Below are 23,411 nucleotides of genomic sequence, written 5' to 3' on the forward strand. Positions count from 1 at the left end.
GGAGCCTGCTTCCCTGTGTGCCAGTATGGAGGGGCAGGTATCCATGCTACGGTGCTCTTCCTGTCTCTGAGAGAGAAAGGGAGGCCAAGGTATGACAAGCTGGGAGGGAAGGGGTTTGCCCTGCTGCCTTTGATGTAAAATGTACCTATCTCTGAGAGAGAAAGGGAGGCCAAGGTATGACAAGCTGGGAGGGAAGGGGTTTGCCCTGCTGCCTTTGATGTAAAATGTACCTAAGTACATCTAATGCAAAGGACAGCCTAACACTGGGACAACTTTGTGGAAAGCACCATCTGATTTAGAGCAACGTTGCCCCTTCTCTGCCCTCCTGTGGCAAAAGAAACTCCCTCTGAGATGCAAGGGTCACAGGGCTTTGTGCAGGAGCCTGCAAATCCCACAGCAAACCCCAGGAAGCATTTCAGAACCACCTTTAATCTTAATAAACAGGGTAGAATGCCATTAGCTGAGTATTTACTGGATCTGAGGGCTACCGCCAAGCTCCAATCCCTCCCGCTGAAGCTTAGGGAAAGGCATGCTGAATATTGCTGCACTGCACATTTGATCTCCCATTTCTCCAGGGTCTCTCTCCCATGCTGAGAGGCTCAACAAAGCTTAAACAGATACTGTAGCCCTGCAGCTCCAATGATGATGGATCACTGCTTCAGGGAGAAGGTACTTCACACCACAGACCTTACCTTAGTACAGGCAGGGCAAGTAACCTGAGCAGCAATTGTTTCAGAGGTCTGATTTCCAGTTCATTTAAGTCAATTTAAAGACTCATTGCATTTGATTGCCTTTGGATAACTCTTCAAGCACGAACATGTTCTTGAATGCCTTTAAACAGTTTTTCAAGCTGACAGTTCATGGGAACGCATTGCTGGTACCAACACCACACTGGGCCAAGGGCTGAAAACTGTCATCTTGGCATGGCTCCCGGGAAAGAAGGAGCTCACATCACCCAGTGAGTCGGATCCCTCACTCCAGCAGCAGCTGCAAAACATTACCCATCAGAAAGGCCATTCAAACAGCCAGATTTGACTCTGGTGGCCAAATGCTGAGGCTTGCTCCTCCTATGTTGTCACAGCAGGTAACACCGTGTGCCGGTCAAGCTACCTGTGCCAGCTTTGGACACTGCAGCAGGGTGCCATCGGAAACTGGCAGCTTACACACAGCAATGCTGCTCCTTGTTTAAAATTGCTGTTGGTTTGTGGGGGAGTAGGGTGGAGGAAGAAGTGTGGGATTGGGAAATCTCTCTGCTCAGAAAGCCAGTTTTGAGAAAGATAGCAGCCTATTTCATGACAATGGAGCACATGCTAATTTTGCTTTCACACCCACAAGGCAGGTTAATGGGCATATAGGGTTGGGCTCCTTAAGGGGAGAGTTGGTCTAAGACTAATAGTCCACTGCCTAATCCTTTCTTCTCTTACACCAGCCTCCATGGCCAGCATCTCCTCTTTTCTTGTTTCTGCCCACTAGCAATCCCCTGGTCTTTGCAACATCCCCAGAGAGACGTTTATCCTAAGAAATGGCAAGAAAAGTCTTAGTCATTCACAAAGGCCTGAGCTCTGCTTCTGCTGTTAATTGGAGTTCCAACCCAACTCTGAATACTTACAGCAGAATCTAATGGCAAATTTGTGATGTCTCGTTTTAAAACACAACAAAAAAACCCATCATGGCTTTTGTAGTTCATTGTTACTGCTCTCTACAATTCCCTGAAAGGAGGTTGTAGCAAGGTGGGGGTTGGTTGGCCCCTTCTCCCAGGTAAAAAGTGACAGGATCAGAGGAAATGGCCTCAAGTTATGCCAGGGGAGATTCAGATTTGATAAGAGGGAAAATTTATTCACTGAAAGAGTGGTCAGGCATTGGAACAGGCATCCCAGGGAAGCAGTGGAATCACTGTCCTTGGAAGTGTTCAAAAGGTGTGTGGATGTGGCAGTTAAGGGATATGGTTTAGTGGTAAACACAGTAGTGTTACGTTAATGGTTGGACTTAATTATTTTAGAGGTCTTTCCAATGTAAATGATTCTAAAAGATTCTCTGTGGATCACCAGATATTGTCAATTTTAATTTTTTGTTCCCAGAACAGGTATTAATCAAATAATCTTCTTGTTTGCTGGTTTTGTTCATAATTTATTTTGAGCTTGCCGTAGTAGTATTATTGTCCATGTATTTACATTTAAAAATTTTAATAAAGGAAAGGAAGACTATGGAAAGGATGCATAATTCAACAGTTCTCTCACTGCTTTTTACAGGTAACATTTCTATGAGGACTAAAATCTGATCATGTTTTCTTTGCCCTCCCTGTAGCATGCCTTTTGTACTAATTTTCTGCAAATATTTGAGCACTGTTTTCTTGATATAAATATTGACAGTAAGAAAATATCAAAGTCTTGAATGATGAAAATGTCTCCACAATTTTAAATTCACTCAAGTTCTCAGCATCAATTGTTTGCACTTTCATGCAACCAGCTAAAAACCCCCCACCATATGAGTTATTTCAGCAATAATTACAAATCAATGCAGTTCACTGATAACTATCAGAAAAATGACGAAACTGCCCACAGATTGAGCTTTGTGCTTTCTAGATGGGAAATGATTCACTAATCAGGGCAGATGGTTGAGGATGCTGGACAGTGGATGCTTTAGTATCTCACAGTCTACCAGTACACAGTTGACAAGTTGGGAAATGTCAGTGGCACTCATCATGTATGATGCACAAAACATGACTGCTTTACACAATAAAACCTATTGGATATTCCTGCACCACACCTTAACTAACATGTTCTTTCCCAGGGTACTTTGTGTGTCTTGTACACACATACATACAAAAAATAATTATATGAAAGCACTTTCCAGTAATTAGAATGGAATATGTTCCCACAAGCCAGACCCGGGGCATTACTCCCTGCTGCTGTGTGTGGAGGTAACGTGACTCCTGCTCTTTCTTTCACCAGAAGCCAACCGATCCCGCAGATCCTCTCCCACGCATGCCACTCCTGCAGGGCTGCAATGAGTCACTCAGATCACCAGCTTCTCAATGCTCAGAGTACTTGTTTCATCTTCTTCATTTGAGCCAAAATACCCAGGGAGGTCAATCATCTGTTGTTCCGCCTCTGTTAAGCCAAAAGTAGAATTGTCATAAAAGGCAAACTCAGGGTCCAGGGGGAAGCTCTGGCACTTGTCCCTTCGATACTGGGCAGGGCTGATGCTTAGGCCTCTCTGGGAATTATCTTTGCCATTTGGGCCGGTTTCTTTCTGCCATACCCCTTTGGGGTTAGGTGAAGGGCCCCTCTTACTTCGGCTGGGCTCAGGCTTTTCAGCTGCCTTCTCCTGACCGGCAGGCTGGCGGTCTGTGATCAGGTCCAGCTTCCTCACCGGGGGACCTGCCCTGTGGTGGGGCTTTGCGCCATGGCCCTGTGGTTCACACCCCAGCACAGCGCTGTGGGGCTGATCCAGCTTTTCACAAGCTGGATTAGCGTTTCTCGATTTTGGCCGTGTCCTGTCCTCCAGACCCTGGTCCCATGTCCTGGTCCTGGAGTTGTAGAGAGGAGTCTGTCGGGGTGTGACTGTGGACATGCTTCTCTCTCTGAAAGGCCTGGCCTTTTTAGTTTCATGGAAACTGGCTGTTCTTCTGAACTGCGAGTTTCTGTGACAGCCCCTCTCAGGCAAGTCCACTCTGTTATCCTGGTGCTTGAAATGACCTCTTCTTACCAAGGTTTGGGTAGGGCTCATTGCAGGATTGGCCTGTGAGAATGGAAAATCCAGCCTAGGGTGAGAGCATTCTCCCAGGAACTTGGGCTGACAGGCTGGCTGGTCCAGAAATGGAGACTTGATCCGAAATTTGTTTGCCGCTACCTCCTCTTGGTTTTCCCCGCTCAGGGGAAGCATCGTGGTGGCACCAAGAACCGTGTCTGTGAGAGGATTCTGAGAGACATGGTACACCTTAGTGGTCTCCGTCAGGCCTTTCTTCTTCATCTCTTTCAGCTGCTGCTGTGCCAGGCGGTAGCTGAAAATTGGAGGGATTATTTTTTGAGCATTTTGCTGAAAGTTTTCATTTCCAGAGGTATCATCTTCTTGGGCAAATTGGAGGCTTCGCCTGTAGGTTAGGGGAATGTTAACAGGGGCGTCCCCTCCTTCAGCAAAGCTGTCCCGTTGCTTGTTGCCTTGGCAAATATTCTCCTCATCTGAGTTTTTCCGGAAGCCGGGGGAATGGACGGAGTTTCGTCGGACAGCAGTGCTGCACTTCTGAGCTCTGCAGAGCTTCCTCCAGAGGGTGATAAGAACAGTGGCAAAGATGATGAACAAGCACAGCGAGATACCTGTGACGGTAACTATATTATTTGCTTTCTGATCCTCTCCTGGCTGAACAGAAGGTGGGGTGGGAAGCTGGACAGCTGTAAGAAAGAGCACACACATATGTCAGAGTTGCACTGGCAGCAGCATTTTGGTATTTGAGGATGGATACTTCACTACTAAGGAAAAGAAGCCATTAATACAGTACAGGAAGTTGTCTGCCATCAAAATTTGCTCATTGGAGATGACTTACTACTTGACGACTTTAAACAGGCATGAACATCTACTTACTTTAAACTAATGCTCCCACAGACCTTTTAAATGTAATCATTATTTTTTCCTGTTCTGCCATTTCCATAAGGTATTACTGAATACCTGTAAAATGAAGGAACTCTGCCTTTCTTTATGAAGTACATTTAGATTCCCTGTTGAAAAGTGACATAAAGGGGGAAAAAATAATTCAACCCAGGCTAGTACTTCAGGTATCACTTTAAAATTATTTTTAAGAGAGCTTAAGTGGGTGTGAGAATTTAAATGAATTTGAAGAGAGAGGCAGCATCAGGAGAGGTAATGTAACTTTTCTAAGCAGTCCTCTGAGGATGCTTCTACCACTGTCTGGTGCGATAGTCCCAGAGGACAAAACCTTCCCATGCCACAGCAAGCTTTCAACTGAAAGTGCCATTGCTCTTTCTCCAGCATTCTATTATTGATACCCTTCTGTTGTGGACTGGAGATGGGACTTTGAATGGGGAAGAATACTCTGCAAACCTTTCTTCACTGAGAGGATAATTAGTCACTGGGACAGGCTCCCTAGGGAAGTCATCATGGCCAGAATTCACAGACTGTATGGATGATGCTGTCAGTCATATGGTTTAGCTTTAGTAGTCCTGGGGGAGCAGGGAGTTGGACTCTATGATCTTTATGAGCCACTTCCAATTTGAGATATTCTAAGATTCTAACCTGTAATGTGACAATCTCAGAACTGTCCACAGACCTGTTTAAACCACTCACTTGCCCATTCCACCGCATTACAGATGGCTGAACCAATGACAAATAGGTAATTCTTTTTTTTTTTTAATGAGGTCTCAAGCATTTCAGGGGCAATCTTGAACAGAATACAGCGTGGTCGAAAATGGATTAATTGGTCCAGTAGCTAATTTTAATATCTGTTACCACTGCCAAAATTCTTTTGTTCTGGTTAGACATCAGCTCCCTACAGCCATGAAGATTTTGTTGGAGGATAAGGCTGGTTAGTTGCAGTTGACAAGAGCTGGCCGTAAAGGTGTGAGCTCCAGCAAAACCACTGAATAACCCTGCTCTAGTCTCTAGTTTTATCCAGAACCCAAAGCCTTCCATCAGACTGACAGACTGTAAGACTTGGCAGGTGCTCCTGCCTGCATCACAGTGACTGTCCAGGAATAGGAAAAGTGACTGCAGAATAACAAGAACTGGACACCATGTACTTCCCATAATTCAGGAGAACACAGACTCAACAGCAAGCTGGTAGCGCAGCTGTTAGGTGGGCAGGATGCACAAATGCACTGATGAACACAGGCAGAAGGTCTCGGACTGCTACAGAACAGACATGCAGGTTGCTGGGCTGGGAAGGAGATCCACTTCCCTATTTCAGGGCTACCTAACAACCCCAAGTCCTCTAAAAAATCCTGCCATTGGATTAATTTTGATCTTTGTGTCACTCTGAGAGCTTGAAACCAACTTAAAGAACAAGACTACTGCCTGCTGAATCTCATAGGAGTATCTCTAAAATTTGCATTCAGTCCAATGCCCCTGTGCCAGAGCCCAGAGCACTGCTGCTCTGGACACCTGAGCAGGGAGTGAACAAGATGACCTCAGGGAAGCAGGCAGGGGCAGCATTTGCTCTATTCAGCACCACTGCAGCAGACCAATGAATTAATTTCTCATCCTTCTCTCAGTCGCGTTTGCTTATGTTTGTAATGCCCGCTGTGCTGCATTGTTTTGGGGTACACAGCTAACAGCAAGGAACTGAGAGGTTCCAAACAGGACTGGGTCCCTATGGTTCACTTCTCGCTGCATCTCATTGGCCCCTACACTGCGTGCTGGCCTTGCTCATTCAGCCATTTGCTCCATCTGCTGGACTAATGTCTGCAGAGCTATGCTGGAAACAGAACCTGTCTGCTTCCAAAACCTGCAGACAGCCAGAGTGGAAAAGGTGAGGGTGACACTCCCAGCTTGAGATCAGGCAGTAGATGAACACTGCAAAGTCAGAGTGTAAAACCACTTCTTGAGCAAGCTGAAATTCAATGGGATGAAATTATGTATGTGATTCTGTGAAGGAACCTGCCCCATGTGGGAGCAGGAGGATTAGAAACCATGTGTGAGACAGAAGCAAGGTATTTCCTCCAGATGATCCCACGGCAATGGGTGCAGATGCAGGCCTCTTTTGCATCTGTGCTCTCTGTGTATTAACCCTTCTTATTAACCTAGAGACCTCACTGGAATCCGGGGATTGTCCAGACCTGCTGAGTCCAACCAGACTACCACAGGTGTGTGCACAGTGTATGCACAGGATGGCTGGAAACCAACATACACCTTTTACAGCTGCACATCTGCACGGGAGGAGTGACCCCTCTGAGAAGCACCAGAGGCCAATTACCTCAATGCATGCAAAGCAAGGTCCACACACAAATCATGTTTCCAGCACATGCTCTGCATTCAGGGAACCCCCTCCAGCGAGCTCCCTGCAGGAGCTCCCTGCACCAGGACTGCTCTCTGAGCTCCAGAGGTGGTAAGGAGCCAAACCAAATTATATACTTACAGACATACCCCTCCAGAAGATAGACAGGAGGCGTGGGATAGCACAGCTCAACAGCAGCTTTGACAAAACACTAACAACCCCACTGCATTTTGGTGGAGGCACTGCTGCCCACAGCAGCCTCAGAGAGTCTGGCAGAGAGAAGACAACTAGAGCAGGGCTGGTTTAAGCTAGGGACCCAAAGCATCTAAATTGTTCCTCTCTGCTTTTACTCAGAGCTTTACTAAATAAGCAAACCCACATGGCCAGCATTTTCAAGTCATTAAAAACATTAGACCTGTTAAAACATTTCCCAGTGCTTCATGACCACTGACAACATGTAATACTTTGATAGAATATAATTTTTAGCGTTTTCCATCCACCAAACTTTTGTTAAACACAACCCATTTCCTGCAGTGTTCCACAACACATTTCAGTCCTGCCTGAATACTTCTGAGGCCTTCATCTTCAGACACCTTGAAGCTGGCTCAAGCCAACACTTCCATTAAAAACACAGTCCTCTCCTCTTCCTGCTCCAGCTGCATATTCTCTCCCCCTGCTGTCCTTTCCTTTTCAGTGGCATAAGCACCACAGTGACCATGGGCTAAACAACTCCCAACATCCCCAAACTGTCCATTTTTTAGCTGCCTCTATTCCAGTTCTACACATTGTACTTTTGCAAGCAGAAAGAAGTGCCTGAAAGCAGCCAAAGCAAGGAGTAAGGTACTGGTCACTTTGCAATAGCTTAAAATATCTGTTAAATTATAGTCTGAGATCCTAGGAGCCTGCACAGTTCCTGGGCAGCTTTCCTTTCCCATCCCCGTCCCCTGTGGCACCTGCGGGACACAAAGGCACTGGAGCTTTTAGATCAGCTTTCTGTTCTCTGTGGTCCCTTGGCATCAGCACACTCCTTTTCAGCAGGGAGTTTGCAAGAAGCAAAAGTTTTGCACAGACTGAGCACCAGTACCCTGCTGAAAGAGGACACTTCTCATGCCCCTCAACGGTGGCTGTCAGCACCCAACTATAGTGCCGGCACAGCCTCATCCACCCTCACTGAAGGCCATGTGACTGCTGTAATCCACCTTATAGAAGGCTCAGGTCTCTTGTATCTGCACTCACTTGCCACCCACCAGCAGTGGCCAGTTGTTACTTTGGCTTTCACTACTGAACATGTTCTGGTAGCCTCAAGATCTCTCTTTCAGGACTTCTCCGTTCTGATCATCCTGGAGATTTTAAACTGCTTCCACTGCACCCATGGCATTCAGAAATATTGTGCCTTGGAACCCTATCTCCAGTGTCCCACAGTCAAATGCACAGAGGCTCCTGCCCTACTCCATCAGCCACAGGAATGTGACAGCCCCCCAAATCAGTATGACTGAAAGAGAGATGGGATGTTTCCATTTTACACTTTGCTTTTGCCAGGGTGGTCACACGACCAGGGGAAGAGGACAGCAGAGCTACATACACACACACTCCTCCAGCGAGCACAGGGAAGTCTCCCTCGGCGATCCAGCGCAGCCTGGTTTTGCCGGCGAGGAGGTGAGGCACTCTCGGAAGCGCTCCCGGACTCCATCCCCACAGGTGACACTGCATGGGCTCCAGGGCTGCCACCGGCTCCACGTTTCTACAAATACATAAGCTCACAGCAATGAGGAACGTGTCTGCCTCCTTACCTTTAAAGACACAGCCATTTGTCTTCTTTTTCAGAAAAACAGCAATACATAACCAAACCATGCAAACAGCAAGACCAAAATAGCAAGCAGCATCCAGGAATGAGCCAAAGCTTCCACTTGCTGTTTTCCTTTTTTCACCCCAGTGTCAGCCTGCAACACAGTGTTCAGTCAACTGGCAGGCAGGTTCTGCCTGGAACAACAGCAAAAGGAAATTAATCCACAGATCTTTGAAGTGGGCTGGTAATTTATATATTCATCCAATTCCTGCCTGACAAACAGTGCATTTACAGCAGGATAATTTGATTGACTGAAGTACAGTTACTGCTGATTTATATGATTGTGACAGGGTGATAAGCCTACAAGGCCTAATGAAATGACAACATTGGTTTACTCTTTATTTTCTTCCCAGCACACAAGCATGTTATTGAATCATTCATCTGACAACTTACAGGTCTCTATTGTTTTATTGCCTATGATTAGGCAGTTAACTCATGGATGGAATTTTGCATGTTCATTTATTTATTTTAACTGGAGGCAGACTCAGGTTCTAACACTACATTATAATTTTTTAACGTGTAATAAAATCCCTCTTTTTCTTAGACAACATCCTCATCCAGTGATCTCCACATTCAAACTTTACGGCAGTGAGAACCCAGAGAGAGAAAGATGGGACCATTCCTGTCCCTGTGGGACAGCTGTGACACTGAGACAGGGCCACAACTTGAAATTCCAAACTAATGCGTGAGTTCAGGTGCAATCTTAAAATATAAAACCCCTAGGAATGCTCCTATGGATCAGCTGACTGACAGAAAGAAGAACAAGAGACTACTTAACTCAATTTCACTGCTCACAGATAAAGTTGAAAAACAGCTAAATAATTTTTTTAAAAGTAGACCAGGTTAAACTTTGCTCTTTTAGATAATTTATAGTGTTGCTACTGCCAACACAAGCTATGAATTTTAATTTTATTACTGCTGCTAGCATGCCCCGAGCCCTAAACGAAGTTATGATGTCCAAGCACTAGAGAGTGTTGCATGACTGAAAATGGCTTTATGATTTCATGTTTTATTGGTTGCTATATTGTTCCTAGTGTGTTATTATTTTTAAATGCCTCTAACAAAATAAATACAGCTGTGTTTCAATAAACATTAAATTGTAACTGCTTTGGGCCCTGTCCTACACAGTTTTGTGACCATGTCAGCATTAATGTGAGCAGACTAAGAGGACCAGTGGAGCTGCCCTCCTGGTGCACTGCAGGATGGGGACCCAGAGTTTGAGCTTACACTTGTGCTGCCAGCCATGGCTTCAGAGAGTGTGTGGGCACACACTCACACACATTTGTGTGCCTGCATGCCCCAGGACATCTGCCTGGCCTAATGTAGAGGAGAGATGGGCATGACAAGACACCCTGGTGCTGCTGCGGTTCTAAGCCCACACAATACCAAGTGACCACCCCGGCTGTTTGTCACCGACTCCACCACAATACGGCAACATCCAAGATCCCAGGCTGCATCTCACTTTGTGCTCTTTGTGCACCTCTCTGCTTACACCCCTCTGTCTCTGGAGCTAGTGATGAACCCAAAGGCAGGCTGAGCTTTCAGACTCCTCCTTCTGTTTGCAGCCACGTCAGCTCCCAGTGAAGTGCAAAATGGAGCAAGTGTATGGTGTCAAGGGAAAAGAGAATCAAAGGATGCCAAGAAGCAGGAAACTGATGACGTTTGTTGGGATAAGGAGTCCCAAAAAGGTACAGGCCACGGACAGTTTGCAAAACCGTATCAGTTAGCGAGCCAAGCTATTACTAAGGGCAGGAAGAAAAAATGTTCATAATCAATACTCTTATTGACACCTTCTCAAAAAGACATCACAGTATCATATATATCACAGGATCTCCCAACAGTTTTCTTCATATCAGGATCATGAAGGACTCCAGCAGTGTCCCTCACCACTGGAAGAAGGGCTAGTTGAAGGACCTACCTCCTTGTAGACCTACAGACTCTTTGTGTGGGCAGCTTGGTGAGTTTCTGTCATAATTTCCAGTGCGTGAGCTAACTTGTTTCCCTCTCTCCACATTTCCTGCTAGTTTAAACTTCCGTTAATTAAAGTCAGATGCAGAGCCAGGCTCAGAAAGGTTCTGGTTGCCTCCAGTGCTAACACTGGTGGTAGTGGAGGGTGCTCAACAGTCTCCACATTGATGCCTGTCGGTTTCAACGTACAAGAACATTTAGGATGAGTAATTTTCCAACAGTAATATCAAACTTAAGATGTGCCCATTGCTCCAGGACACTTTTCACTGACTTGGGCTTTGGCTAAAGGTATAGAGTTCCTTAGCAAAAACACGTGGCATCCATAGCTTTGGGGCTAAGAAATGTGACTCAAACGCAGGAGAGCAAGAAATGTTCCAGCTCCCATGAAAGATAGGAAATTTAAACTCCCGCATCTTGCTCTACAATCCCCTGCAATTACTAGAATGTAAAAGAAAATGAAGCAGAGTTTATTGTCCCCCAAGGAAATGAAATGATTAACCTCAATTTAAGACAAACAGACTGAAAATGCCAGGGGAAAAACCAGAAGGCATGCACTGCAAACTAGCTATAATAAGCGTGAGGTTTCTTCACACACAAATGAGGAATCAATTATCAACGTGAAGACATCTAACTGATGAGTTATTTTGAAATAGCTGACAGTTGGCAGATCTGCCAACATGAAAGATAAATGCAATTAACTGTGTTAATTATTGCTCTGCATAAATTTCTCCCCGCAGATTTCCATGTTCACAAGATTTTGTGCATGCAGTGCTGTCCATCAGCACAGTCAGCAAGGGACACTCAGCATCAACCTTCCAGCCTGACACACATGACAGTCCTAAACACTTCAACCAGGCCAGTAGTGTGGGACAAAATCACTAATTACCGACAGGTTCATGTAAGTATCTGTGCTAGCCTAGGGGATTGCAGGATATTTTTGGAAGCTGAGATCAGTTTTTAGGTCCTGAAAACAGCCTCTCAACCTTCCATGGAAATGAAGCTTGGGTGCACTGAAATGGTGGCATGCTCCAACAGGTTACTAATTTGGACAACGAAAGGACAAGAATCCCCTTAAAGAAAGAAATCCTAGACTCTGGAAAAATTAGAGTCTTTTCCCCACAAATAGGCATTTTTAAGAAATGGGGAGGCACAGCCTAAAAATAATTTTTTTCCAGAAGCTGAGTCTGTGAGTGAGTCTGTAAAACTTGATTTATTCCTAATGTATGGAGATGAAGCATTTACTGACACAGGAAAAGTGGATGGGGTACAAACCAACCCTGGCACACCCAGATCCCCTGCATATGCTCGTTTCTAAATAAACACCCAACCCAGGTACAGATTCAGGTAACAGAGCTAATTGGTTCTCAGACTTTCCTACCAATGAGCAGATCTGATTCACACAGTCTTATTCAGGAAGCAAAAATTTGACAGAAATTGTACATCCCTGCCTGACATCTAGATGCTCCTTTTACTCCTCTCCTCCCTTGCTGACCACTTTTCTCTTCAGAAGGTCCTCCCACACCTTCCTCTTTCCTTTTTCAGGCAACAGATGCATTTCTTATGCCCTGCCAACATCCCAATAGCAAAAGTCAAATGAACAAAATTCATTTGTGCTGTAGGCAACTGCAAGAGACTTCAGTGTAAGTCACACCAAAGTTGAAATTGGTCTCCAGAGTGTAACTAAGAACTGGAAAAGAAAGTTAATTAACACCAGAAATATGAAAAAAACATGCCTTTTTATATGCTTTAGCATTACTGATTAATATTATCAGTCTTGACCTGAATGTTTCAAGCAGGATACAGGCTAGAACATGGGAAAATCTTCTAAGGAGAGCAGAAGTCTCACTGCTGGGGACACTTAACTCCCAGGTGAGCAAAGCACAGGATTAAGCATGGAAAAGAATGAGCCTGCAATGCATCTGCTGCTGGATAAGACAATCTAACAGAATTTCCTACCTCAGACATCCAAATAATCCAGTCAAACATTGGGGACAAAATGAGCTGCATGTTCCTCTGTGAAACAGTGAAGAGCCCACCAAGATGAATGAAGTGACTCACATCTCACTGTTAATTTTTTCACTAACTTTCACAGATTCTCCAGTTAGGGTCTACAGAAAACTGCACAAGTGCTGTCTCACAATTAATGGATGTATTCCCCACCTTTAACAGATACATTTACAGTCTTGGATAGCATAAGTTTTTTGTGACACTTATTCTGAAAGTGATTGCCTGGGCTCGAAGAGCTGCTGACCTGGCCCACTCAGGGCCAGTGGGAGCTTTCTCCTTCCTACTCCAAGCACAAGTTAAAATTCCTGTTCCAAAAGGCTGTACTAAACTTGGCCTGAATGAGGTGTAAAGAGCAGGATTGACAAAGCACCAGGAACATAATTCATGTCTGATTTATGGAAAAGAGATGTGGCAAAATCATATTTTATCTCATCATCTGTGGTTTGGATGAAGATCATTTTAATGATTTAGGAACTTTGATCTTTTACAAAACAATATCTCTGCTTCATAACAATAGGGCATATGTTAAATGAAGTAAGAACTGGCTGAGTGACAGATTGGATATGCAACTGTCAACAGAAAACCATCACTGAGTGAGAATGCATTTGGAGAGATTCCAAAGGGATTAGTATAAGGCTCAGTGCTTCCCTAGTTGACAAGAAAATAAATATAAACTATTACTGAGAAAATATAACCCTCCTGTAATGACATAAGCAGACAGTGCAGTTGTATGGAGCAACATAGGGTACTTGCTAAGTTAGGATAATTAAAGAAAAATAGATCCTAAATCAGCAAAGTGAAAAGGAAGTGTAGGAAGACGGAATGAAAATTGCATCTGCAGGATGGCAGGCTCCATACTGAAACAACTCAAGGGGAGTTTACAGGGCAAAAGTAGAGTTTTTTATGGAAAACTGCATAATGCAATCAGTGGAATGAAAGCAGAGGTAGGGGTAGGGAGAGTGCTACTGATCAAGCAGCATCAGTGAGAAGGATGTCTGAACACAGCACACAAAGCTGATACCCTGGCTGTCAAATAAACCTGAGTGTTTAAAATAACAGAAAGGGAGTGAAACAGAATCAGTAAATTAATCAAATCCTGAAGAAAATGCCTTCCAATTAAAGACTTAATCTTTTCAGTTTGTTAGAAAGAACACTGAGAAAATCTCGTAGATGTGAGATGACTTGGATGTGCAGATGTCTTTGTGAGGCAAAGACAGTAGATAGGAAACAACTATCAGAAAGCAGCAGAGTAAAATTCAGTCACCAGAGGATGAATCTAGATTAACTTTAGTTATGAAACACACAAAGTTTCCCTTTCAAAAGAATAAATAAATCAGAGCATAGTATTGAGAGACATTACCAGAAAAGTCTGTTTTGTGGTGTCTTCAGCAGAAGACTGGATAACTCTCTGGAAGGTAAGTGGCAGTCAGATGCAAAGACTAGCTGTGGGGCTCAACACTAGGGTATCTGAATGAAAAATGATGGCCCACAGTGCACCGGAGCCCAGACTAGAGATTTATCACCTCTCCTTGCCTTAAACTTCAGGAGGTCCAAAGCAGAAATTAGGAGACTTGCAGCAGTCGCATGTTTTACACAAACAGCTAGCCGGGGTCTGCTGTAAGCAGGGCATCTCACAGTGCCCTGCAACAGGGGGAGGGGGCTCAGGGGAGCCCCTTCCAAAGGAGCCAGGAGGTTGATGGCTATCACAGGCAGTGCAGTTTCGCTCTATCTGTCTTGGCTTCAGGCTGATGTGCCCCTCCCAGAACACCCTGCTCCTTTCAAACGCTGCCTGCAGGCTTTGAAGTCTCACAGATACAGGCACAAAGTCAGATGTGCTGCAGTCTAATTAATTTCAGGTTGACATTTTATTTACAACTACACAGTGTGGCTTCGCTTTCATCGGCTTTGTAGATGCAATACTCTTGACTTGGCAGCTATTGACCTAACTCTGCTCTTCAAGAGGCATAGCCTGATTCTTTCCAATGTGGTTTTAAGGATGGGGCTACTGAGGAACCCAGGGAAACAGAGCAGACTGCAGGGAACTATTGCTTAATGGAGATCTCATAAATTAAAACAGTTAAATATTGGGTACAGTATCATATCTATACCATATGCTAGTGATTTATCTGTCAGGGTAATTATCTAGATCATATCAGTGTAACATACACCCAGGTACAAATAAAAAAAATAGAATTCTGTCTCCCTTTTTCCTGGAGAATTACCTCCATTAAGAAAATAATATGCTTTTATTTTCAGGTAGACTTTCTTATGCCAAAGGAAGAGAGAGAGTGCCAACAGAGAATGCAGATGGGAAGTTAAGATGAAGAGAACTATGCACTGGGTTTGGCATGTGCTGAAAATAGAGGTCATTTTTAGTACAGAGAGTTAATAGCTAACAGTTTTAGAATTCGTGAAATAGCACAAAATAAGACCACATCATGCTAGGAACCTCATTAACATAGGTTGTGTCTGAGACACTCCTGGTCTCCTCATGATCCCTCTCAGATACCTGTCCATGAAGTGCGATGGCCATTTTTTGGCTAGAGTTCCTGCACTTTTCAAGGCAACCAAGGTGGGGAGGTGAGGAAAATTATGTACATCTTAAACCTTTCAATCCAAACTCTTTTAAGTGTGCAGTTGGAAAAGACTACTTCATTACCTATAGACACAAGCCTGCTTCAAATGAGAACATTTACTTTCCAGGGTGTAGGCAACACAACCTAACCCAACCCAATCCCAATTCCCTCGTGCACATACGGCCCATCCCTCTCTGTGGCTGCCTTCCACAAATGAGTGATGAGAAGTGTATTTGGCTCATTGTTGCAAGCCGCGGCTCATCTGCTTCCTCTGCTACGCAGCCGTGGTTTGGAGACTGTCAAGCCGTGGACTGCCACTTCTAACACTATAGCTGTAAAACATACACATGGTTTTGGCTTTTGCCAACCAGCACTCTCTCAGACCATGCCTGATCATGGCAGGCATAATCCAAAGGATTATATGGACCACCAACTGTTCCCAGCTGGCAGACTGTACTATTCTAATCTTTCCTATAAGGAAAAGTTCGGCTATATGAACATGGCCCATGATCTGCCAGAAAGCCGCATGGGTCAGAACATGCACCCTGGTCTGTTCTAAGCAGCAGACACTTAGAAAACTTGCCAGCTGTCCAAGTGACACAGCTGTGCCTTTCACTGTAGCCAAATCCTAATTAATCTCACCAGAGTTTGTGCATCTAACAGGTAGAGCTCTAAACTTCTACACCAAGTAGGTAGAGGAAAGACCACCCATGTGAGGATCAGGCCCTCTACGTTCAACACCCGTGAATCACCCTTGCAAGATGCCTCTCAACTAAAAAACTACACAACTACTTAATGTTGGGCCCCTGGCTTTTACACACTGAGAAGCAGGTAAGACTAATCCTACCTTTAGAGTCTCTAATGCGCCAGATCTACTGAAGTAGCTTCTTACCTCACTGAGAGGGACAAGCTTCATTTTCAGCCTGACGGGATAGGTACAAGATTCAGAATGCCCTATGTGGTTTTAGTTGGTACCTAGCATTAACTTAGTGCAGCCTTAAGCAACCACAGTGGCACTTGTTATCAAATGTCTTTGTGACATAACAGTCTATCTTGTTCCCACCTGTGTACAACATTACAACTGCTTTGTCTGGTGCAGGAGACCCAAAATGATTACCAGTGTTGGCTGGGAAGAGTGCTGGTTTTGGCTAAAAGAGAAAAAAAATCAGTACAAACCCATATTCCTTTGGATCAGTATACACTCCTTAACTTTTGCTGGAGAATAGCTTCGGTTTGAGAAGTTGAGGAGGTCAAAGCAGTATTTGTTCTTCCCCACATCAAACAGAGTGCAGTTAAATTCTGTCCTGTTGTCTCCTGGGTGAAGGATGTTTTCATACAGCCAAGTTGTTCTTTGACTTGAATGCTTGAGAGCCTCTTTATAAACAACAATTTTTCCACTGATAGAAGTGCATGGTGGAGAGATTACGAAGACCTGAACCAAAGTTTTGCATATGTCTTCTGCTGCCACAACCAGTCTGTATCCAAATTTGTGGAGGAGATCTACAGGTCCTATGGAGGCAATGATGGAATGTGTTTCTAACGATTTCAGTAACACGGTGATGTATACTTCTTGACCAATAGGTGGGCAATCAAACTCTACCCACTGGGACCTAGACAGGGGGATTCCTTTGCTAGTTCTAATGCCCAGAGTCTCATCAGAGCATACTCTTCTGAATTCATAAAGGGTGCTAGTGAATATCACATCCAGTGAAATCACAGTCTTGTTCATGCCACATAACTGCTCATTTGTAAAAAGTCCAACCTGAAGGGAGCTCCCAAGCACCTCTGAACTCCTGTTCAAATCAATGTGAAATACAGGCCATTCGACATGGAGGGTGGACAGGCTGCTTCTGCTCCACTGGGCAGCACTGTTGTTGTCACTGGGAGAGACCATTCTGAACAACAAATCACCAGCACTCTTGAAATGGAAACACTCAAACACCACCGTCCCCTGGGACTGATTTGCTGGAAGCTGTTTTCTTGCAATTATCTCACTGGTGCTGGCATCCAATAAAAGGAGGGACACATGCTCTGCTGTCACATTACCACCGCTGTAGTACTGATATTCCACAGACACTGTGTCGTTGCTGAAAGCTACATGATCTGGATGCTCCAACAGGAGATACTCCACTTCCCCGAGAACTGAAAGGAAAAGTTCCGCAACAGTATTAAGAAACAGACAAGTGATTCTTGTCAAACAAGTGATTTCCTTTCTTCTATGGCAGAAAACAATTATTTTTTAAATGGATATTAAAAGTTGTTCTCAATCTTTTTCAAGTGAACCGGATCACAAAAATAGAAAAGATCCTAGCAATAGCAGTTAGAGCTCAACAGCTGTTCTGTGCAGGGATGTGATTTGGAGCAACTTAAAGTCCACTGCAGTAACACATTCAGGAAGTGTCCTAGGTTGACCGTATGATGCTTTTATCCCCAATCGTCTGTTCTGTAAAAACCAGTATTTTAAAGCAAACCACAAAACACCCAAAAGATTAACAGAAACCTTAATTTATCAGAATAGATTCTCAAACTTTTCAACTTCTTTCACTTACAGATTTTTAAACTCCACAGAGGCCAGCTGTTCTTCAGCTTCAGCCATAATTTAGCAAAAAAAGGACAGTGGTTTCTCACACAGACAGATGAAAAATGTCCCCCAAGTAAAACAGAATAGGAAGTCTGCATGATGCTTTTTGAAGCCTTTTCTCTTGCTCTGTCTTATGAATCTTTCATTTTGCTCATTTGCATCGCAGACACTTGAGTGAAAGAACTGAAAATAACAGTGATGGTGACTGCAGCACTTTTCTTGTCTCAGATGTGGTGCAACATGTCTAAATGACATCATTTCATTATAAATGGTGCAGTCTTTTCAAATTCAGTTCTTGCATGACCATGTTCGTGCAAGTTGCCAAATTATCCTGAGACATGCTGTAACTAGTGATATATCTAAAGCAATAAATTGGAAGATCACATTTCCGTTCTTAGCTCAGCTACCTTCTCTGCGTTGCTTGAACCTTAAGGATTTCAGACACAGAAAGGTTATCTGAAAAATGGGAACTGCATACATCTATTCCAGATAAAGAATGTGCTGTGAGACATCTTTATTTAATTAATTGTCTGGGGAAAGGCTTCTGAGTCTTAGATGGAAGGTGCCATGGAAGTGTAAAACTTCAGTTAAAGCAATCCTTTCATAAGTAGTATCAACTAACAATACTTTGACTTGTTAAATCTGTTACACATGTCTTAAGATTACCTCAAAGAAAGCTTTGCTGGAAAAACATTGCAACTGCCAAGGCAAGCACTTAGCAGTCAGGAGTAGCAGGACTCATCTCACATAATATTAGACACCTACTACTCTAAGCTTCAATTTGAGTTAGTCACATTGGATTCACTTTCTTCTCAGCAGGAAATATTTTCAGGAAGAAATTCATCTGACTAGGTATAGACATTTACATCTGGGTGGGGTGTAGTGTGCACTAGAAAAAAAGAGCCTATTACTTGCCACCAGCTATAACATGTCCTTAAAATAACCAGCTCCAACCACATAAATAAAGTCCAAGTAAAGGTGGCACGCACAGCCTTACACATATAAATCATACATATACTCTTACATGTATGTACTATAACTCCAGCCTTTCATTTGCATTTCCACAAGACACTGCTTCATTTGGCAGATGGACAGTTCTCATTATCAGAGGGTTCTTTTGTTCTCAGTCTTCTGTTGGTGGTCCTATGTATTATTGACTGCACACCGTCCAAAATCTGTCCTGATAACACAGAATTATTAATTTCCCCCGAGAACTCTCCTATTGTGCTCTTATTGTAGTGTATTAGTGCATTGGAAATATTAATGACTTTATCCTTCTAAAATCCCTGAAAAATGAGAGGAGGTCACTATTCTTGTTTAGTGTCTTAGGAACCAAGGCACAGGCACAAAGGTAAAAAGTGTCAAATAACAACTAATTGTGGTGCCCTGTGAAAGCGAGGACCTGATTTTAAATACAATGGCCCTTCAGACATCCAAAGCAGGATCCTGTTCGTTGCAGCTGTGGTGAGCACATGACACCACAGCAAACCTGATCTCAACTTGGACACCAGAGAGTAAGAGACAGACCCTAAACACTCGTGAAAAGTGTCTCTCTGAACTGCCCAGCAACACATTCTCCTTGCTCTTCATGTTTTGGCTCTGTCACGTGAGCCTGCCCATATTTTACAGGCCTGCTTCTACCACCATCTACTTTCAGTATTTCTTGGGTACTAGCCTAACTCCATTATTGTTACCATAGTTTTTCAAACTCCTGCCCTCATCTCTTTACCTTATAGCTCTTTTATCTTCTGCGGTTCCTTGGGCCTGCGGTTAACTCCAGCACATTCCTACCTTCCTTGCTCAGTGCTAGCATTCCATAAGAGAGCACAGGACAATCAACTCTTGCGTCCAATAATATTGGGGAATTCTTGCCCTGGGCTGGAGCATGCACGGTGCTGTATGAGGCTGGCAAGAGGAGCCAGCAAGAGTTGGGGCACACTCGACCCTTCAGAGAGTCTCATCTCTAAGTCACCTGCAAGGATTTAGATCTGGACCAGATCTAGGTCTTCATAAGGACAGCAGAAAGCATGTCCCAGGCCACTGTGAAAACGCTAACAAAGATGAAGTTCCCACAGCTGTGTTAGAGTTTCCCACTGAAATGGCATTGAGTTGCTGGGATTTTTTTCCTTTGATAGTGGGCAAAATGATGCATTTCTCTACATGGGAATCAGCTAGATTCAATGTAGCTGAAACTTTAAAGGAAAAGGAAATCAGACCATGGCAAAAACCCAGCATGAAAAATTTCAATTTTAAGCTTTAAACTTACAACAAAAACATTCAAGTGATAGTAATGAAAAGCACTGTGGTTTTTACCTACTGCTTTATTGTCCTTACTCTCTTTCACAACTGTCTTGACCTTCTTGCACTCTTTTTTATTTAGAATGGCTGAGATGAAGAACTCTGTATGTTGGGAGGAAGGACAGGAAGGCAGGGGACTGCTGTGGAGCAGTCCATCAACCCTAGGTGCAGATCCCTCAGGAAGTGAGGAAAATGAGCACTACTGGAGGATGCTGTTACAGCACCGCAGAGCTCTGGCCGGTGCACCCCAGCTCACAGCATCCTTTCCCTCAGTTTGGTAAATTAGAAGTTTGCACTTTTGGACAGCCCTCATAGCAGTTTTTCACAATGCTCCAAAAGGCCTACTACATGCCCATGACTCTGCCACATGCCAAAACTTTGTCCCAGTCGTTTGGACAGCCAGTCAGGGGCATCTTTCAATGCACTTGTATAATTTTCATTGTCATTACAATGGTCTCCCATTGAAAGAAGTCTGGCTGTGGTACCAACAACCTGCCAGAGGAGTCTTTGTAAGAATTCACACTTTAAAAGTCCTTGATTTTCACTGAAGAGCAAGAAGAATTACTTGAGGACGCTATTCAGATAGTTATTTATTTTAAAGTGTTTTTAAGCCAAGTCGGGTTGTGCTCTGGCTTGTCAGCCACTGGTAACACAGAGCTAAGTAGAACAAAAACATCAGTAAAACTGGTAAGACATGAGAATACAATTTACTTGGATGATAGGGCTTTTTATAGCACTTCAGTAATTTTCCAGAACATACTGGATCACTTAAAAATAGTCTTGCCTGAAACAGAGAAGTATACAAGTGAAATAGTTATCTAAAATCGATGCACACAGTAATATTCAAAGATACGTATATGCAGAACTGTTTGGAAGCAATTTTCTGAATTATGGGCTGCCCTTTAACTGGAAATAAGTTGAAAGTTGATGCACCTAAAGTTTGCAGCAGAGATTTAACTCATTAACTGCACGTCATAATTACTTGCTGTGCCACAGTCTCTATCAAGAATAATAGCTTCTACCTCTGAGTCAATTAGTTGTGAATGTCTTCAGGACTGGCTCACCAAGAACCAGTGGATATTGTAATCATTCATCTCATGTCTTGGCTACAGTGAATTTAATATTTACCTTCACTGTGTTACCCACTCAGTGCAGTGTTTCTAACTGGGCTGGTTAGCTGTCTTATTAAAAGAAAAATTGTACTAAAAGCCATAGATGAGATCTTTACTTCTACTAGAACCAAAAGATCTAGTAGAAGTAAAGATCTAAGAAGTAAGTAGAAGTAAGATCTATTCTAGGTTCTCTACATCTTCTAGAGTTCCCTTGCTCTTCAGCACAAACTGCATATGTTTTTGTCCATTTCTCTTTTTTGTAAGCCATCTTCAGCTGTTTGATGCAAGAACAACCTGCTACAGCTCATTCCATAAGTGAGGATTAACCACTTCTTTTCCCATGTTTTCCACACTGTATTTATTTCTGCAGTGCACAGCTTAATCCTTCAGCATGGTTTGACAATGTACTGCAGCTGTCAAAACAACACTGGCTTTTAAACTAGGAATGAAATTTTCTAAAACATATGAATTGCTTAGGAATTAATAGTCCCATCCTCAGAATTTCTAATTCACTCTGCAATGAGAAAGTAATTTGCAAACCTACTTCCTACTTAGTACATTCTTGGAAAGGATAAGACACTATATATATGAAGCCCCTCAGCTTGTACAGGTTTCTGACTTGAACTTAGGATGTCTAACTTCCCTCCTTGGCAGCTGATGGTGAGAAGGAGGTGCTTTTTAATTCTACAGATCTCAGCTGCAGATGGGTAAGAGCTGCTTTCAATATATATGGATTTGTGCATGGACTACTCAAACAAGACTGATTGCCTCTGTCTACCTGCCTAATTTTACGTGACTAAGATTGAATGCATATGAACATCATCCTTTGGCTTCTTATACAGAGGAAAGAACACCTTTGTTGTACTCAAAAGTTCTCTGGGTGGCAGCTGAGATCCATCAGATGGGGGCTCACTCAGCCATAGCAGGCTGTACTGTAGATGCTTACATAGGACCCAACTACCCAGGTTCCCTTCCTAGTAATGGAGAGAAACAGGTAGTTCTGTGCATATTTCCACCCATCCTACTACGGATACCTAAACCAGGCCTATCTTTCATGATGTTCATTAAATATTATGAAATATAAGTCTTACAAGAGAGCAGAGTTCCAGTTACTGCTTCTAGCACAGCCAGTTCCTTGATGCTCATGGAAATTTGTTCATTTATCTTGTTTATTTCTCTGAGCAAATTTACATCAGGAAAGAATCCTAACACTGATCTAAAGGGACAGTTTATGCAAGTTGCATTTTCCACCTAACTACTGCATAAGATCTAGACTAAATTCTGTGCCTATCAGTGGTGGCTTCCATAGCACTTCATTTCCACAGAATACCTGGAAACACCACCACTCAAAACCACCTTGTGAATGCACATCACAGTTTTCGCTTGACAGCTCTAATACTCACCGTAGTCACAGAGCACTACTAACAATAGATTTGAAAAATCTTTCAACATATGTTTCATTCTGACCAGTGAGATCCTGGGTCCTTTTACTCCTCATGTCCTTTTTCAGCTCCAAAGTGCCAGCACGTTTTCCACACCTAAAAGTTAAAAAAATTACAGCTGTGTCAACTTTGCTTCATAAAATACAAGAAGAAAGATATGTCATTAATAAGTAAAAAAAATATTAATTAACTATTAATTAACACTTCTCTCATTTACTTAACAATTACTAACACTGTATCAATGCATCTGAATAAGGACAGCTACAACTCACTGTACAATAATTTTCCATCCTGAAATGCAGCTCCTGAGCCAGAACAACAAAGACAGATAACAACAATTTTATCTTTGCACTGCAGGAACTGCTGCTATGGATATCTTATATTGTGACCAAGGCTCACAACAGCAAAGCAATGAGTATTTGATACAAAATATAACTCTGAGCTCAGCACATACCAATATTGGAGATTTACTGTTGGTACACAATTCATATAGTTTGTCAGCTCAGCAGCAAACTACTTTTTTGGTCATCAAGCTCCTCTATTATTCAGGTCTAGTAATACACTTAGTGATCTTACTAGATTTATAAGAGATCTATAGCTGTCTTTTATGTCATTCTGACTGATCAGATGGAGAA

General features: G+C 43.3%; 2 protein-coding genes across 4 annotated transcripts in view; both read right to left on the minus strand.

The window, feature by feature from the left end:
* The window catches only part of LOC137469404 (phosphatidylinositol 3,4,5-trisphosphate 3-phosphatase TPTE2-like), a 267,328-nt gene that overhangs the window by 38,643 nt on the left and 205,274 nt on the right, over positions 1–23,411 (minus strand). The gene's annotated exons all lie outside the window — the stretch shown is intronic.
* On the minus strand, positions 1,564–22,888 carry THSD1 (thrombospondin type 1 domain containing 1). 2 transcript variants are annotated; one of them, XM_068182103.1, is made up of 4 exons: positions 22,738–22,888; positions 16,520–17,485; positions 8,529–8,687; positions 1,564–4,391 (listed from the first exon to the last, which is right to left on the minus strand). In XM_068182103.1, the coding sequence occupies exons 1-4, from the start codon at positions 22,793–22,795 to the stop codon at positions 3,016–3,018; spliced, it is 2,559 nt and encodes an 852-aa protein (XP_068038204.1). In that variant the 5' UTR covers positions 22,796–22,888; the 3' UTR covers positions 1,564–3,015. The 2 variants fall into 2 exon arrangements, with proteins under 2 accessions (XP_068038204.1, XP_068038205.1); XM_068182104.1 differs by lacking the exon at positions 8,529–8,687.

Source organism: Anomalospiza imberbis, chromosome 2 (assembly GCF_031753505.1).
Source record: "Anomalospiza imberbis isolate Cuckoo-Finch-1a 21T00152 chromosome 2, ASM3175350v1, whole genome shotgun sequence".
Classification (NCBI taxonomy): Eukaryota; Metazoa; Chordata; class Aves; order Passeriformes; family Viduidae; genus Anomalospiza; species Anomalospiza imberbis.